The sequence below is a fragment of the Macaca thibetana genome, chromosome X (genome assembly GCF_024542745.1).
Source record: "Macaca thibetana thibetana isolate TM-01 chromosome X, ASM2454274v1, whole genome shotgun sequence".
Classification (NCBI taxonomy): Eukaryota; Metazoa; Chordata; class Mammalia; order Primates; family Cercopithecidae; genus Macaca; species Macaca thibetana.
The window spans coordinates 48623222-48641512 of NC_065598.1; the positions used below are offsets into that span (position 1 = coordinate 48623222).

Below are 18291 nucleotides of genomic sequence, written 5' to 3' on the forward strand. Positions count from 1 at the left end.
GAAGGCAAAGGGCAGTTCACACCAAAGTCCACCCCCAGCTCAGGGCCCGATACAGTAAAGGAAATCAGGAAAAGTTTATTGAGCAAATGGATAGGCTGGGTAAGCCAGAGAGCTCTTCTCCCTGTGAAATTAAAGTGGGCCTGAAGATCATGCAAGTCTGATTTCCACTGGTTTAGGGAATTTCCCTTTGTTTCCCCAGAGGACCACTGCTCTGATGGGATCTCCCTAGGGCACTGGGCTAGGGTCAGGTCACACAGGAACACTCCCGAGTTCTTCCCTGTCAGTCTACCTCTCTGAAGAACTGTCAGAAGAACGCCTTCCCTGCCTTCCCCTTCCTACTCTGGAGGGCTCTGTGAGAAAGGCTACTCTGAGATAGAAAATAGGGCCCATGTTTGCCTCCTGTCCTCTTGGAGGTGAAGAGACCTGAAGGGTAAGGGGGTGTGGAGGTTGTGAAGGCGGGAAGGGGGTAGCCCCTTCACCAATGTAAACAAGGATGTGGGTTCTGCGGCCACACTCTCCCCCGCCCTCCTCAGCGGCATTTCCAGCAAGTCACATGTCCTGCGCACAGGCTGGGGGCCCCCTGCTGCTGCCTTTCTTAGAAGCCAGGACCACAAAGCCCGCACAGTGAGCTGCTTGAGGAGCTATTTCTGTAGGCTGAGCTTGGGGTACTGGGAGGCGGTGCTGTTGGCAGCTGCAGTAAACAGGAACAAAGATGAGCGTGAAGGGGTTAAATAGGGGTTGGTTGGCCAGGCTCAGAGAGATAGGCTGAGGTGATGGAGAAAGCCCATCTCCTATGGAAAGGTCAATTGTCATTTCCAGGCCTGGGAGTTCTATCTTCAAGAGCTAGATGCCAGATGCAGGAAAATGGGGGAAAGAGAGGAGACCATGGAACAGGGAAGGGATCTGGGGGAAAACCCCCTGAGGGTCCCATTTCTCTGCTACTGACCCCTTTGGCCTGGCAGAAAGGCTCTGCTGCCTCCTAGCTGTGTGGCAATGGATAAAGCCTTTAACCTCTCTAAGCTGAAATGTCCTCGTGCATAAGGTAGAGACAGTAACTCCTCTTCCATTTGCTGGGTGTTGTCAAAACTACACAGGAGGTTTGCCAAGCACCTAAGGCACAGTAGGTGGTCAAGAAACAAGAACATCATTTGTCATGACGACAATGATTCCTTCATATTGCTAGTTACCCACAAGTCAGCCAGAATGTTGCCATAACCACTTATGAAGCCCTTCCTCATTTCTGTTGCAATTGCTCAGTCAGAGGAAAGCCCCAAATGCAGACCTAGGATGCATGTCCTCTCCTGGCTCTCTACCTTTAGTGAAACCAAAGGTCCACAAGTCTACCTCTAGGCCCTTAGTTCTAACAAAACTTCAGCAGTTAAATTAATATCAAGTTAACAATACAGGCTTCATAAAACAGGGTCCTAAACTATGGACAAGTTATGACACTTCTTTCCTTATCTGTAAAATGTAAAATACCACCTTCTCTCCTCAATCCTACGACACCACTGATAGGTGATACGGTATAACATGTACCTAATCACAGCTTTTGGTGGGGAAATATATCACACTGATTATAAGGTATATCCTAAGTGTGGAATCATTAATGTGGAAGAAAATATACATCTCCAAATCAAGGAAAACAGCAATAGTAGGACCCCAACAAGGGAGAATAGGATTTCTCCAATAACACAAGGCAGGAAAAGCATCTAAGCACAGAGCTAAACACATAGGAAGTAGTCAACAAGAATTCATTTTTGGCCAGGTGTGGAGGCTCACACCTGTAATCCCAGCAATTTGGGAGGCCAAGGCAGGTGGATCACCTGAGGTCAGGAGTTTGAGACCAGCCTAGACAACATGGTGAAATCCCATCTCTACTAAAAATACAAAAAATTAGCCAGGCGTGGTGGCAGACGCCTGTAATCCCAGCTATTTGGGAGGCTGAGGCTGAAGAATCGCTTGAACCCGGGAGGTGGAGGTTGCAATAAGCCAAGATCACACCACTGCACTACAGCCTAGGCAACAAGAGCGAAACTGTCTCAAAAAAAAAAAAAATTCGTTTTTCTGACTTTCCTAGCTCCACCTCTGTCCTCCAGAAAGCCCTCCTCTTCCCAGAAGGCTGGCACACAGGGCTGGGGGCAAGGCATGACTTTCCTGTGGAGGGGTCTGAGGTTGGGGGGATGACCTGCAGAGGTAGGGGAATTCAGAGAACTTGTTTTGATAGAAACTGAAACTTCTCCTGCTGACGCTGCACTTGTGGGCAATCTGCACCTGTTCTCCCTTCCCAAAGGCCAGCTGGAAGGGGGTCCCCCACCATTCTGCCTCTGTTCCCATCTCCAACTGGGCTCAGAAATCCTCAGTAAAATACTACAATTGGTCCCATACCAAAGACTTTTCACACTCCAACTCATTCTACCCTTACAAAAACACTCTTACTTTACCCAGGAGACACAGAAATGTGGCAAAGCTGGCCTGGGATCACACGTTTAGCGGGGTGAAGGGGAGGCCAGGCTCTCAAAGGGTAACTGCTGGCCCCAGCTGATATTACCACCCTCACCCCAATCTAGCCACCATCTTAGTCGCCTTACTCCCTGGGGCAGGACCTGATCTTGTGTGCCTCAGTTTCCACACCAGCACAAGCAGGAATCAGCTAGAACTCAGGAAAGGCATGGGAGTGGGCAGAGATTATAGATATCAGGGGCTGTATCTCTCCCTAGGGCCACAGAGGCCAACATGAACATTACCGTCCCCATACACACCCTACTTCTTTCCTTTTTCTGGACACACAGAGACACCAGTGTAGAAATGCACATGTGTATACACATACAGCAGAGCCTGCCAAAGATGCTCCCTGAGGTCAAATGCTCACCCAATAAATCCCACAACAGAGAACTATCACATTCAATGAGTAGATGCCCCTGCCACTTCAGGAAAGACTGAAGATAAGAGGCTCTACAAACTGAGGAAACCCCTACCCCACCAACCTCCTTCCTAGCCTCTGGCAGGGTAGGTGGAGGGCAGGGAAAATAACCAAGAGCTCTAACAGACTAGCCTCAACCTCTCTCCTCTGCTGCCTGGGAGAAGTCCTCATGTAACTAATGTAATGTAACCAATAATGTACCCAGATTTATGTTAAGAAGCAAGACATGAGAGCCTGGATTATCTTCCTATAGGGTCCTACCATTTGCTTTAGAGACATCTGAGAACCGCCTACTCCCCAGGTAGCTGCCTGCCTGCCAGAAGAGCCACAGCAAGTTCCGCTAAGGGCAAAAAAGGAAGCTAGGTGTCTACAGGGAACCTAAAAACAAACCACACAAATGTGTGTACACACAGCTGCAGAGGGAGACAGGGACCTGGTCTGCTCCCCACTACCATCCTGGTCCAGTGGAACCCTGGCCCCACTGAGAACAAATCTCCTGAGGAGATAAGCCAGGACAAAGGTCTCACTTGTCTGTCAAGCAGCCGTGGTGTGACCTGGTCTGTGGTCCCAACTACCCCAACTAGCATACCCTCAGTGGGAGAGACAGAAGAACTCATCCCCCTGGAGAGTCTGGTTCCTGAGATGTGTGCTCCTCTGCTCAAGGATTCCCACTGCAAGGATGAGAAACCTAAAGGATACAAGGGAGATACAAGGAAGCTGGTGTACAGGAAATGGCCCATGGGAATCTTCTTCTTTCTGAGGCCTGGTTCAACCTCAAATACCAATGTTCTGACACTGGTTGTATGACCTAGACAGGGTAGGGTCTTGGCTTTCTCTTGAGGCCTCAGTTTCCCCATTTATAAAACAATCAAAATTGACCTCAGATCCACCCCTCCTAGTGCTGATGGTCCATGTTCCAAGACCAAAAGGCACAGAAGAGTGGGCCTAGCCAATGTTTCTGGGCCTCATCATGGTAACATGCACAGCCCTTGCCACTCCCCCATGGCCCATGTAGAAACAACCATGTGGCCTCCACTCTGCCCACAGAAACTAGCACCAGGACCCTGGTCAGGGTTAGAGGTTTCTGCTGAGTCAAAGCCACATGGAGAGAGGGAGCAAGGGAGAGATGCAGAGTCACATTTCCAGGAGGAGGTTATCTGAGCGTAACAGGGACAGGGTGGGCCACAGGATACCTCTGAGGCTCAGGTTCCCACCTCCCCTCCACCCAAGCCTTCACTGATGCTCATGAATCCCCAATAAGAGAAGGTGGGAGAGAACTGAGTGCAAGCAACGGATATTGGTTCACTCAGGGGAACCAATGGCAGGCAGGCAGCTACCTGGGGAGTAGGCAATTCTCAGAAGTCTCTAAAGCAAATGGTAGGACCCTATAGGAAGATAATCCAGGGGAACAGAAGGCAGAAACCCACTTGCCTCAAGAGGCCCAACAACAGAGGGCCATGTGCTCCTACTTGGAGGAGGTAAGGTCCAGAGATGTCAAGGAACACAGTCAAGGTCATCCAGCCAGTTGACAACCAAGCTAAGAAGCTAAAGATCCTAGGATCATAAAAAGAATGTGTCCTGGCCAGGTGCGGTGGCTCACGCCTATAATCCCAACACTTTGGGAGGCCAAGGCGGGTGGATCACAAGGTCAGGAGCTCGAGACCAGCCTGACCAACATGGTGAAACGCCATCTCTACTAAAAAACACAAAAATTAACCAGGTGTGGTGGTGCACGCCTGTAATCCCAGCTACTCAGGAGGCTGAGGCAGAAGAATCGCTTGAACCCGGGAGGCAGAGGTTGCAGTGAGCCGAGATCACGCCACTGCACTCCAGCCTGGGCGACAGAGGGAGACTCCATCTCAAAAAAAAAAAAAAAAAAAAAAAATGTGGGTCCTTTGGACACCTCTAGGTTCCCAGGCCAGTTCTGGCTAATGGCCCTGAGCATGTCATTCCCCTTTCTATGCTTCAATCTTTTCACCTGTCTCATGGGATAATGATCCAAGTTTTGCAAGTGAGCCTGAAGCACCCAGCTGAATGTCTAGCACAAAGCAGGGGTCAAGGAAACAGTGCCCTCTATGTTTGCAACCCCCCCCTCCAACTCCAACTCTCTGCTCCACGTTCCTTCCACTATTCAACACATGACAGGAAGTCAGCCTGTAGGGCTTCACACTACAGCCTAAGCTGACTGCCATCTGTCCCCATCCAGGCGAGGCTGGAAACTGGGGGGGGAGGGGGGGGGGGCGGGGTGCCAGGCAGCAAAAAACCCAGGGACAAAGTCCCCTTCCCAGGCACATGTATTTATGCACTCTGCACCAAGGAAACCTCCAGATAAGGTCTAGAGACCAGGGGCCATGTACTTCGGGGGAGAGGCCACAGGACCTCTGAGGTTTTACAGAGAAAAGCCAAAGGCAGCCCAGTCAGGGGAAATGTGTAGCCATAGTCCCGATAAGGAAAGGCCTTCAACCTGCTGTGGTCAGCTCTTCCTGTAAGTAGAGGCCCCTTATACTGAAGGCCCCAGTGGGAGGAAGGGTCGGGAGTATTTGGGGAGAAGAGCTAGATACACAGATACACACACACACACACAAATACTGCTCTTGATACGAGTTACTACAACAAGCCAAGTAGCCCCAAGAGTCGGGGGTATTTGGGGAGAACAGCTAGATACATACACATACACACACACACACACACACACACACACACACACACACAGAGCTCTTGATATGAGTTACTACACAAGCCAGGTCCCTACTAGCCAGCCCCGAGGCTTACCCTCAATGACTGCCCAAGACTCAGATGCCTGCTGTACTCTCTGATCCTAACTCCACCAGCAACCCTGCTTACCCCACATCCAGCCTGAGGTCTGGACACAGGGCCTCGCACCTAACAGGCCCCCACCTATTCTTTCTTTGCCTTTCTTTTGTCCAAGATGCCCCGAAACCCAGCTCGTCCTCTGGGAAACATCCCAGGAAAAACACAAACTTGAGACAGAGGGGCAGGAGGGGTAAGTTTTTTCCCAGTCCAACAGAGCCCACTGCCTGAGCCTCGTCTGCTTGGCAGAATAGAGAGGAGACCACTCACTCCACCCTTTCAACAAACACATGTGACTCTGAGGCACCACTGAAAACGGCATCTGGGTTTTACAAATGCTACTGTTCCATGAGGGTCTACTATATGTGTCAGGCACTAAAGGGATTTACCAAAGCAACTTCATTAAATCGTTACAACATTAGGGTCTTTTAGCCCCATTTTATAGATGAGGAAACGGCCTCAGGAAAGAAGAGCTGCTTGCCTAAGGTCATACCAAGAATCAGGGGTGCAGCCAGGGATGGAGCCTGAAACACTCCAGCCCACCAGTAGATATGGGGGTTACCCACAGACAGAGAGAATAGCAGACCAAGAAGGAACTCAAAGAGGCATTGAGAATCAACACCATTTCACAGATGGTAAGACCAAGGCCAAGTGTCACAGCAGTTATGAGTCAGGGCCAAAGGTAGGTCTTCTGACTCCCAGCTCAAAGCTCCTATCAGAGGGCACTTTTCCTTGGTAGGTATCAGAGCACCAAAGGGAGGATCAGGGTCACATTACCAGCTTCCCCTTCACCCTAGCACAGGACCTCACAACTACTTGTGGGGTCACAGATTCAGAGCCAAAATGGCCTCAAAGATCCAGCTCAGACTGGATAACTGATGGTATTAAGGCATTATTAATTCTGTTAGGTGCAGTAATGGCATTTTGATTAAGTTAAAAAGAAAAGAGTAAGTCTGTATCTGTCAGAGAAACATACAGAAATATTTACGAATAAAATGATCCAATGTCGGGGTTTTGCTTTAAAAATACTCTTCTTTCAGGGGAGTGAGAAAGAGTGGGCGGGATAGTGATGAAACAAGGCTGGCCACGTGTTGACTATTTTGAAGCTGGATGATGGGTACATGAGGGTTCATCATTCTACTTTTATGTAAGTTGAAAAAAAAATTCTATGACATAAGAAATTTGTAAAGATCTAGTTTGGTAGCCCCCATATACACAGATTGAGGAACAGAGACCCGCAACACACCAGAGATGGGATCTGGGTATAAACCTAGGGGTCATACAGCCAGGGTGGCAGCAGTGTGCTATGGTTAAGAGCATGGGCCTCAGACTAATCTAATGCAGACACTGAATCCCAAGTCTACCACTTATTATTTTACTCCAGACAAGTCACCCACCATCTCGGAGCCACTTTTCTCATCTGACAAATGGAAGCAACAATAGTCCCTACACTCACCTAGCTCAGGGGGGAATCAAAGAGGTTTCCTGTAGCACCTGACAGACCAATGTGTCCCAAAGGATATTATTTTCTTTATCACTCTTCTTGCTGTTATTATTCATATTAATCTTGCACCACTACAACGTCTCAAGACCCACGGCTAGAGGTCAGATACCAACTTGAGGCTGGAGCCTGGAGTCCCTAAAAGATTAGCTAGCTCTGCCTCAACCCTGTCTCAGGGGCTATTCCTGGTAACTGGGACACAGCTTAGGGGCAGCCCTAGGCCCTTAAGGACTAAGGCAGAGACTCACCTACAGCCCGGAAGAGACAGGCGCCATCCTCCTTCATCTGCTTGATGATGAAGCCCTTCTTGTCTCGTAGGGCCTTTTCAAACCAATGCTCCTGCTGGAGGGAAGAGGTGGGGGTCAGCAACAGGGAAAACCTATACTCCATCCCCAGGGCCCCGACCTCAAGCTCCCGAGAGGCCTAGGTCATTGACAGAGAGGACGCTGGCCAAGGTAAAGTTCTCAGCCCTGTGTGACCACTCCATGCATGTGAAGTAGACTCTTTTAGCGAATCAGTTGCTGAGTGAAACTAAGACTTGCTTCCAAAAGGGTCCCAGGTGCCCTGAGAACAGTGGCCCCATCTGCCTTATGACTTTTGCTGACCTTGCAGGGCCTTGGCCAGGGAGCCACATTGCCCCAGGCAGCCAGAGACTCAGACCCAGCAAGTGCCTGGGTGGAGAATGTGGCTCTACCTTAAGGAATTTCATCTAGGAAAGGTGGTGAAGAGGGAGTAACTGGCAAGAGCCTAGATCCTGAACCTGACAAAGGGCTAGAGGATTCCAAGATATGCTGTAGGCTGGGCGCGGTGGCTCACGCCTATAATCCCAGCACTCTGGGAGGCCAAGGTGGGTTGATCACCTGAGGTCAGGAGTTTGAGACCAGCCTGACCAACAAAGAGAAACCCCGTCTCTAATAAAAATACAAAATTGGCCGGGCGTGGTGGTGCATGCCTGTAATCCCAGCTACTCGGGAGGCTGAGGCGGAAGAATCACTTGAACCCAGGAGGCAAGAGGTTGCAGTGAGCCGGGATCACGCCATTGCACTCCAGCCTGGGCAACAAGAGTGAAACTCCATCTCAAAAAAAAAAAAAAAAAAAAAAAAAAAGATATACTCTAGAAGGCAAAAGTGTGCAAACAATATTCTCATCTGTGACTGAACACATTTAACAGATAGATATCTACACACATATACATATGTATGTATACAAACACACATACACAAAATTGGGAAAGCTAGACAGCAAAATATTATCCCTAAGTCCTGGTGTTACCAGCGATTTCACTGCACTTTTCTTTTATAAAGGTACACTAAACCCAAAAAGCTTTGAAAATCAAAAGCCTTTAGCGAATTCATTTGGCATCATAACCTGACCAGAACTGACAAGAATCTATCCCACTTGGGGTGAATATTCAAATATTTCAATGCAGAAAACATACAGGGGTTTGATTATGAGGTGCTGCCTCAGACCCTGCTGGAGGTGTTACGTAATACAAAGTATACACACCAGGTGAGTTTCATAAATTCTGAATTTTTCCTAAATTCCAAAGCACATCTGGCACCGTGAAGGTTCAACTTAAATGAACCTGTACAAATGCATATTTTTGGATTAAAAAAAAAAATGACCACATAACCTCTTAAAACATAATTTTCATTTCAAAACAAAACCAACCAGAAGCAGCAGACCTTTCCTGGGCCCCTTACGCCCTCTGCTGGCTACCAGAAGCAGCCAGCCTGACCCAGCAACAGGGCTGCAAACTACAGGATCCCAAGCCTGCTCCTTGGGAACACAGGCCTGCCCAGGAATTTACAGGATCTGGGGTATCAGAGACCAGGACATAGGGGCCCACCTGTCCATAAGGCCATTTTTCCCCAGCTCAGGCAAGGGGTGGAACCCATCCCCTAGGAAAGCCAGAGGAGAAGCATCTCTGGCAAAGTTGTAAGCACAAGGTTTGGAAGGCAAGAGCTCTGGATTCCAACCCCAGCTTTGTCACAAACTTGCTGTCCGATATTAGTCTCAGTTTCCTATGGAATGGGGGATATGTTGATCTACCGGACAGAGCTGTCAAGAGGTTCAGAGGAGTTTCAGGACCTAAAGAAGCTTTGTAAATAACGTACCATATACTGGGGGAAGTTGTCGCCAGTCACAGAAGGGGAAGAGATCAGCACGGAGATTATGTACAACTGAGAGGCCCTCAGCAAATCCTAGGTGAGTAGCAGGACAGGAGGGGAGGAAGAGGTGACAAGAGAATACCCGGCCAGCCCCATCATCAGGGCCCACACCCCAGGAAGATGTGGCTGGATTTCTAGAGATGACAAAGGCACCTGGAAGCCCTTAATGAGCTTCCATGCGCAGCACAAGGACTTCTGTTTGTGCACAACATTCCAGTGGTCCAGGTGGCCCTCCTTGCCCCCGAGCCTGTGGATTAACACACTCCAGCCAGTTATGGCCAAGTCCATCCTGGCCACACAGGGTCAGCCATCTCCCAGAGTCATGGGCCTGCCCCAGCCAGGGGTCTCCAGCAGGGATGGTGCAACCATAACTATAGTCCCAAACCTGACACAAGAATGGGTTCTTAAAAAAGAACACAGAAACTTCCTGCCTTTGGAGAGAGGGGGAAAAGAGAGGCGAAAAGGAGGTCAAACAGGAGAGGGGCTCCTACTTATCCATCTAAGAAAGATTTACCAGGTAGCTACTCAGTAAGATACCGGGCTGGGCAGTGAGGACAGTGAAATGAATCAGACTTAGTCTCCACTCCTGATAAGCTCACAAACTATTTAGCAGAGGGACAGGGAAACAGGTAACCACCACAAGCTATGAACAAGGCTGTGAAAAAGGTAAATACCAGGTGTTGTAAAACAGAAAGAGGCTGGGCACGGTGGCTCTCGCCTGTAATCCCAGCACTTTGTGAGGCCGAGGCAGGTGGATCACTTGAGATGAAGAGTTCAAGACCAGCCTGCCCAACATGGTGAAACCCCGCTTCTACTAAAAAATACAAAAAAAATAGTGGGGCATGGTGGTGCACGCCTGTAATACCAGCTAATCAGGAGGCTGAGGGAGAAGAATCGCTTGAACCTGGGAGGCAGAGGTTGCAGTGAGCCGGGATCCCGCCACTGCACTCTAGCCTAGGTGACAGAGCGAGACTCTGCCTCTGCCTCAAAAAAAAAAAAAAAAAAAAAAAAAGAAGAAGAAGAAGAAAAGAAACACAGGCTTTAGGTCAGGCGTGGTGGTTCACAACTGTAAACCCAGCACTTTGGGAGGCCGAGGTGGGCAGATCACCTGAAGCTGGGAGTTTGAGACCAGCCTGACCAACATGGAGAAACCCCGTCTCTACTAAAAAATACAAAATTAGGGCCGGGCGCGGTGGCTCAAGCCTGTAATCCCAGCACTTTGGGAGGCCGAGGCGGGCGGATCACGAGGTCAGGAGATCGAGACCATCCTGGCTAACAGGGTGAAAACCCCGTCTCTACTAAAAATACAAAAAATGAGCCGGGCGCGGTGGCGGGCGCCTGTAGTCCCAGCTAGTAAGGAGGCTGAGGCAGGAGAATGGCGTGAACCCGGGAGGCGGAGCTTGCAGTGAGCCACTGCACTCCAGCCTGGGGGACAGAGCAAGACTCTGTCTCAAAAAAAAAAAAAAAAAAAAAAAAAAAATACAAAATTAGCCGGGCGTGGTGGTGAACGCCTGCAATCCCAGCTACTCAGGAGGCTGAGGCAAGAGAATCGCTTGAACCCGGGAGGTGGAGGTTGCAGTGAGCTGAGATCACACCATTGCATTTCAGCCTGGGCAATAAGAGCAAAACTCCGTCTCAAAAAAAAAAAAAAAAAAGAAAAAAAAGAAACACAGTCATCAAGGCTAGCACCTGAGAGGAGGTGCCACCTGACCAAAGGATTAAAACACCAAGACCTCCAAAAACGCTTGCTAACTGGGTGAGAAATGAAGTTACTTCTGCCAAGAAGTACCAGGGATGCCTGGAGCCCAGCAATGAATTCAGTAGAGCTAAAGTTCTGGGTAGTACTAGGCAGGTAAGCAAGGAGGGCCAGGAAGAACGATGAACTCATATTAACTGAATACCTGCCCCATGCCAGATGCAAAGGGTGATGTCACCTCATTTAATTGTCCTGACCACAGCCCAGGTGGCAAGAAACATTACCCTCACTTTACAAAGGCAGAAAGGAGGCCAGACATGGTGGCTCACGCCTGTAATCCCAGCACTCTGGGAGGCCAAGGCGGGTGGATCACCTGAGGTTAGGAGTTCAAGACCAGCCTGGCCAACATGGCGAAGCCCAGTCTCTACTAAAAATACAAAAAATTGGCAGGGCGTGGTGGCGTGTGCCTGTAATCCCAGCTACTTGGGAGGCTGAGGCGGGAGAACTACTTGAACCCAGGAGGTGGAGGTTGCAGTGAGCCGAGATCGCACCATTGTACCCTAGCCAGCCTGGGTAACAGAGCAAGACTCTGTCTCAAAAAAACAAAAAACAAAAAAACAAAGGCAGAAAGAGAAAGGAGCTGGAGTTTGGATACCAGCAAAGCCTAGTATAGAGGCAACAGGGAAGGCTCCCATGAGCCACAGCATAGAGGACATAGCTCTCAGCCCATCCATGGAATATCCTGGTTTGTCTCTAAACATGAAAGAGAACTGAATAGCCCCTTGCACTGCAGGGTGTGGGTCCTGGGGCAGTCAAACTGGCATCCAGGCTTGGATCTAGAGGCTGGACTGCTAGCCACCCACTGACTTTGGCATCAGCAGCCTGAAGAGTTTGGGCTCTGGCCCTTCTCTTTCTCCCTTTGGGGAGAAAATGTTGCTCAGGAAGGGCTGGTAGGGGTGGGTGGTAGGGGATAGCTCAGCCATAGATAAGTTTAAGCTCCAACAATGCCCTGGTCTGAGGAGATCAAGTCCAGGCTGTGAACTGTGGGAAAGTCCCTCCATATCTTTGAGCCTCCACAAAAAGGCTGAGTAAAGCTCCGTAACACCAGAGGATCCCAGGAGATAAGGCAAGATTCTGTAACCTAGAAGTCTAAAGGCCCAAGTGAAGTTGGAGCAGCAGGCTGTGGAACCCAACTGACTTAGGTTCTAATCTAGCTCCACCAATTATTAGCTATGTGATGAACTGCTCTGAGCCAGTTTTCCAATCTGTGAATGGGGATACCAAGCCTCCCAATAATAGGGATGCTGGGCAGACTCAAATATTACAGGGCTTTGCCCAGTAAGAGACCACTTAATGAGTTCCCTTCCTTTCCCCAGGAAGGAAAAAAGCCTCTCTAGTAGGCTGATTAATAGCCACGCAAAGATATCAAACCCTAACCCCCCTGGAACTTGTAAATGTTACCTTATAATGAAAAAGGTAGAGCTGGACGTGGTGGCTCATGCCTGCAATCCCAGCACTTTGGGAGGCTAAGGCAGGCAGATCACTTTGAGCTCAAGAGTTCAAGACTAGCCTAGGCAACATGACGAAATCTCATCTCTACGAAAAATACAGGCCAGGCATGGTGATTCACGCCTGTAATCGCAGCACTTTGGGAGGCCGAGGCAGGTGGATTGCCTGAGGTCAGGAGTTCGAGACCAGCCTGGCCAACATGGTGAAACCCTATCTCCACTGAAAATACAAAAATTAGCCGGGCGTGATAGCAGGCGCCTGTAATCCCAACTACTCAGGAGGCTGAGGCAAGAGAATTGCTGGAACCTGGGAGGCGAAGGTTGCAGTGAGCCAAGATCGCACCACTGTACTCCAGCCTGGACGACAGAGCGAGACTCCATCTCAAAAACAAACAAACACCAAACATTAGCCAGGCATGGTGGCTCACACCTGTGGTTCCAGCTACTCGGGAGGCTGAGGCTGGAGGATCACTTGAGTCCAGGAAGTGGAGGGTGCAGTGAGCCAAGATTACACCACTGCACTCCAGCCTGGGTGACAGAGGCCGGCCCTGTCTGAAAAGAAAAGAAAAGCCCGGGCACAGTGGCTCATGCCTGTAATCCCAGCACTTTGGGAGGCTGAGGCAGGTGCATCACCTGAGGTCAGGAGTTTGAAACCAGCCTGGCCAACATGGCGAAACCCCATCTCTACTAAAAATACAAAAATTAGCCAGGCGTGATGGTGGGTGCATGTAATCCCAGTTACTCGGGAGGGTGAAGCAGGAGAATAGCTTGAACCCAGGAGGCGGAGGTTGCAGAGAGCCGAGATTGTGCCTGGGTGACAAAGCGAGACTCTGTCTCAAAAAAAAAAGAGAAAATAAAAAGTGTTTGCAGATGTAATTAACTTACATTATTAAATCTGGAGATAGGGGGTTTATCTTGGAGTATCAGGTAGGACCTAAATGCAATCACAAGTGTCCTTATGAAAGAGAGACAGAGGGAAATTCAATACAGACAAAAAAGGAAACCAAATTTACAGAGAAGGCGATGATGAAGATGGAAGCAGAGATTAGAATGACACAACCATAAACCAAGGAATGTTGGCAGCCACGAGAGGCTAGAAAAGGTCTAAATTCTCCTTGAGAGCTTCCAGAAGGAGTGTGGCCCTGCCAACACTTTGATTTGGAAGCAGTGAAACTGATTTTGGTCTTCTGGCTTCCAGAATTGTGAGAGAATAAACCTCTGTTTTTTGTTTTGTTTTGTTTTTCTTGAGACGGAGTCTCTCTCTGTCGCCCAGGCTGGAGTGCAGTGGTGCAATCTCAACTTACTGAAACCTCCACCTCATTGCAACTTCCAATCCGTCTCCTGGGTTCAAGCAATTCTCTGCCTCAGCCTCCTGAATAGCTGGGATTACAGGCACCCGCCACCACATCCAGCTAATTTTTCTGTTTTTAGTAGAGATGCGGTTTCACCATCTTGGCCAAGCTGGTCTTGAACTCCTGACCTCATGATCCACCCGCCTCAGCCTCTCAAAGTGCTGGGATTACAGGGGTGGGCCACCGCACCCAGCCAACTTCTGTTGTTTTAAACCACCTAGTCTGTGGTAACATTTGTCACAACAGCCACAGGAAACTAACACACCCCTCTTGGTAGCACTCCTTGGTGTCTGTTCCCTAGTGCCTCAAGGATGTGAGACAACATGGCATGGATCCCACTCTGCAGGGTCCACCTGCCTACCATCCTCCAGAATAGGAGGTCAGAATTAAGGCAGCAGGGGCCTAGAATCTCCCTTCTCAGCATGGGAAACTACTGACCCTGCCTATGGATGGATGAGCTGCCACTGAAGCAGGAAGGGGGCAAAAGATGGCAGCAGCAGTGGCAGTTCATGGACAGATGTCTTCCCTGAGCCCATGGCCAAGAGGTGTTTAGCATTCTGGGACTCACAGCTCTGTCCCAGCAGCCCTGGTGCCAAGACCACCCCCTCCAGCAAAGCACCCAGGAACACTAGCCTGGCTCCATGGACAAAACAGGTGAGCTGGGCACGGTGGCTCACACCTGTAATCCCAGCACTTTGGGAGGCCGAGGTGGGTGGATCACGAAGTCAGGAGATCGAGACCACCCTGGCTAACACGGTGAAACCCCGTCTCTACTAAAAATACAAAATTATTAGCCAGGCGTGGTGGTGGGCGCCTGTAGTTCCAGCTACTCGGGAGGCTGAGGCAGGAGAATGGCGTGAACCCGGGAGGTGGAGGTTGCAGCGAGCTGAGATGGCGCCACTACACTCCAGCCTGGGGGACAGAGTGAGACTCTGTCTCAAACAAAACAAACAAACAAAAAACAAAAAAAACCACAGGCAACCCATCCAACGAGAAACATAGACACAATACTCTCTAAGGACCAACACAAGCCCTCCAGGGCAGAAGGGGAGAAGCCCAAGGCACCAACATTTGGCTAGGCCACTGAGGGCAGGGGGATTAAAAACCTCCAAGATCGCCCGGGTGCGGTCGCTCACACCTGTAATCCCAGCACTTTGGGAGGCCAAGGCAGGCGGATCACCTGAGGTCAGGAGTTCAGGAGATCAGCTTTGCCAACATGGTAAAACCCCATATCTACTAAATATACAAAAATTAGCCAGGCACGGTGGCGGATGCCTGTAGTCCCAGCTACTCGGGAGGCTGAGGCAGGAGAATCACTTGAACCCAGGAGCCGGAGGTTGCAGTGAGCTGACATTGCGCCACTGCACTCCAGCCTGGGCAGCAGAGCGAGACTCCACCTCAAAAACAAAAACAAAAACAACCCAAGATCCTGTTATTCAGTAATAGAAAGGAATGAAGTACTGATACATGCTACAACATGGATAAGCCTTTAACATATGCTAAATGAAAAAAGCCACATAACAAATAACTGCATATTCTATTATTCCATTTACATGAAACATCCAAAATAGACAAATTAAGCCAGAAAGTAGATTAGTAGTTGCCAGAGGCTGGAAGGGGATGAGGAAATTGGGGGATCATGGCTAAAGAGTGCTGGATTTCTCTTTAAGGTGATAAAAATGTTCTAAAATTGACTGTAGTGATGTGATGGACGCACCGATCTGTGAATATACTAAAAGCCACTGAACTGTACACTTCAAATAGGTGAATAGCATGGTACATGAATTACATCTCATTAAAGTTGTTAAAAGAAACACACCCAAGGGCTCAGCACCAGCCAAGAAGGATGCTGAACACTGCTTGAAATGTCCTACCACAACCCCCAAAGGCCAAGGGGTCCCACTTAAAACTTTCATGAAGGGTGAGGGGAGTGGCAACAGGGAAGAGACTATAACTTGCTTCAGAGCAATGAGTCCAACCTCCCTCCTCACCACTACCCATTTCATGGAGGGAGAAACCAAGAACCAGAAAAGGGAACTGGCTGAAGACCACACAAAAGCTTACTGCAGAAACAGGACTGAAATCCACATTGCCTGGGAAAAGACCCCTTCCTGCTTTCCCACCAGCTAGCTACCCAATTCCAGTTGGGGTAAGAAGAACCCAAGAAATCAGCAGGTTCCTAGATGCCAAATGAAGGGCTTTTGCTACCAAAGATAGGTTACTAGGAGTGGACAAAGGCTCCTAGGAAGAACGAAGATGAACCTGGGGCAAACTGCCCATTCTGGGCAAGAGGAAGAACCAGTCAAGGTCCAAGGTGAGCAAGATCAGACACACCTGGGCACGGACAAACTTTTGCAAAAAGGGCAGCTGAGGGGGGAAGTAGTTTACCTAAAGCTATAAAGCAGGTAAGGAGGAGGTGCTGAAGTCTGGAAGGTGATGAGAGAATTGAGGGATGATGGCTCAAAGCTTGCCTTGCTCCAAAGCCCCAACTCCACACACAACTCTACCTCCACACCACTATCCAACAGGCCTCCTGACAGGAAATCCCACTAAGCTTGTTCATTACAACAGGGCTGCCCACAAAAAAAGGCTGTTCATCCACCGTGAGCCTCACACAAAACAGGCTGCTTGTCCTGCCCACCAAGCTTGGATGGCTGAGAGGGAGCCAGGAAGAGAGGGAAGAAACCCAGTTCCTCCTCAAAAGACATCCACCATTCTTTGCCACCTCCAGGTCCAGAGAGCTTTGGACTGAGTTCCCTAAAATCCCAAACAACACCTCACCAGCATCTTGCCTAGCCAGTGAGGAAACTGAGGCCCAGAGCGCATAGGTAGAACCTACCCTGCTTCATCCAGCAAAGCCCTGAAAGACCCAGAGTTGGAACCCAGGCATCAACTATGGTGCCACGCTCAGCTTTTTCCACCACCTCAGTTCACATGCCCCTTCTCAAAAGAGTTCTGTAGGGTCTCCAAACTCAGGATGCTTACAGGCCAACCTTTTCATAGAGCAGACTCTCAGCAAAACAGCCATGCCTGGGAACCCCTGACATCACCACCCACCCAGCACCTGGACCCCACGGTGCCAAAGACTCCTAAAGGAAGTAGGGATACAAGAGAATCAGGACAAAGAAGAAGCCCAAGTAGTCAGAACCCCAGAATCGCCATCCAGACTCCCTCTTAACGAAGCCTCTCTTCCCAAGGGATCCAACTGACCTCCAGGCTACAAACACCCCTAGTGATAGTTTAGGACCAAGACTGGGGTGGCAGGAGGAATCTTCCCTCTTCTCATCCCCAAAAGTTCTCAAGTTGGACCACGTGAGGCAGGGAAAAGAGGATCACCTTATTTGTCCCAAAAAGTGTGGGGACAGAAAGCCTCTCCTGTCATTGGGAAGGGCAGGTTTCATGAACCCACAGAACTTGATTTTCATATTGTTTTTTAATTAATAAAGATGAGGTCAGCCGGGCGCGGTGGCTCACACCTGTAATCCCAGCACTTTGGGAGGCTGAGGCGGGCAGATCACGAAGTCAGGAGATCGAGACCATCCTGGTGAACACGGTGAAACCCCATCTCTACTAAAAATACAAAAAAATTAGCTGGGCGTGGTGGCGGGCGCCTGTAGTCCCAGCTTCTAGGGAGGCTGAAGCAGGAGAATGGCGTGAACCTGGGAGGCGGTGGAGCTTGCAGTGAGCGGAGATCGCGCCACTGCACTCCAGCCTAGGCGACAGAGCGAGACTCCGTCTCAAAAAAAAAAAAAAAAAAAAGATGAGGTCTCACTATGTTGCCAAACAGGTCTTGAACTCCAGGGCTCAAGTGATCCTCCCGCCTCAGCCTCCCGAGTAGCTGGGACTACAGGTATGGACCACTATGCCCGGCTTACTCCCATGTTCTTATGGGGACAAGTATAAGAGAGGGACTGCAAGGGGCACACTGCAAGGTGTTTTTGAGTTACCATGGCAGCACAGGATGTTCTTTCTCTCTGTCGATGGAACCAGGGATGTATGGCTCCCTGTTTCTAGAGAAGGAAAGAAACTACCCAACCACAGAGAGAAGAAATAACTGGTCCTGACCCTTGAGTACAGATGGCTTATCGTGCCAGAATTAATGATGGGAGGAAGGGAACAAGAACAGGGAGCTCAAGACAAGGCTTGGGGTCCCTGTGAAGTACAGAAAGATTTACCTGAGCCAAGGGGAAAAGGAATGTGGGAGGAGAATTTCCCCAGAGTGGCGATGTCCCAAACCCCTTTCCTGTCCCTGGGAAGAAAAAAGCTTGTCAAAAGCAGTTCAAAACTTATTATATGATCTAGAGGTGAGAAGCAAGCATAGCTAGGTCAGGG

At 49.6% G+C, this 18291-nt stretch overlaps 1 protein-coding gene across 4 annotated transcripts in view; it reads right to left on the reverse strand.

The window, feature by feature from the left end:
* The window catches only part of OTUD5 (OTU deubiquitinase 5), a 35651-nt gene that overhangs the window by 14241 nt on the left and 3119 nt on the right, over positions 1 to 18291 (reverse strand). For 3 of the 4 annotated variants that reach the window (XM_050775640.1, XM_050775639.1, XM_050775638.1), the window contains exon 2: positions 7481 to 7574. In XM_050775640.1, the coding sequence (XP_050631597.1) occupies positions 7481 to 7574 (94 nt within the window). The remainder of the gene's footprint in view (positions 1 to 7480; positions 7575 to 18291) is intronic. The other variant, XM_050775641.1, reaches the window with a different exon arrangement.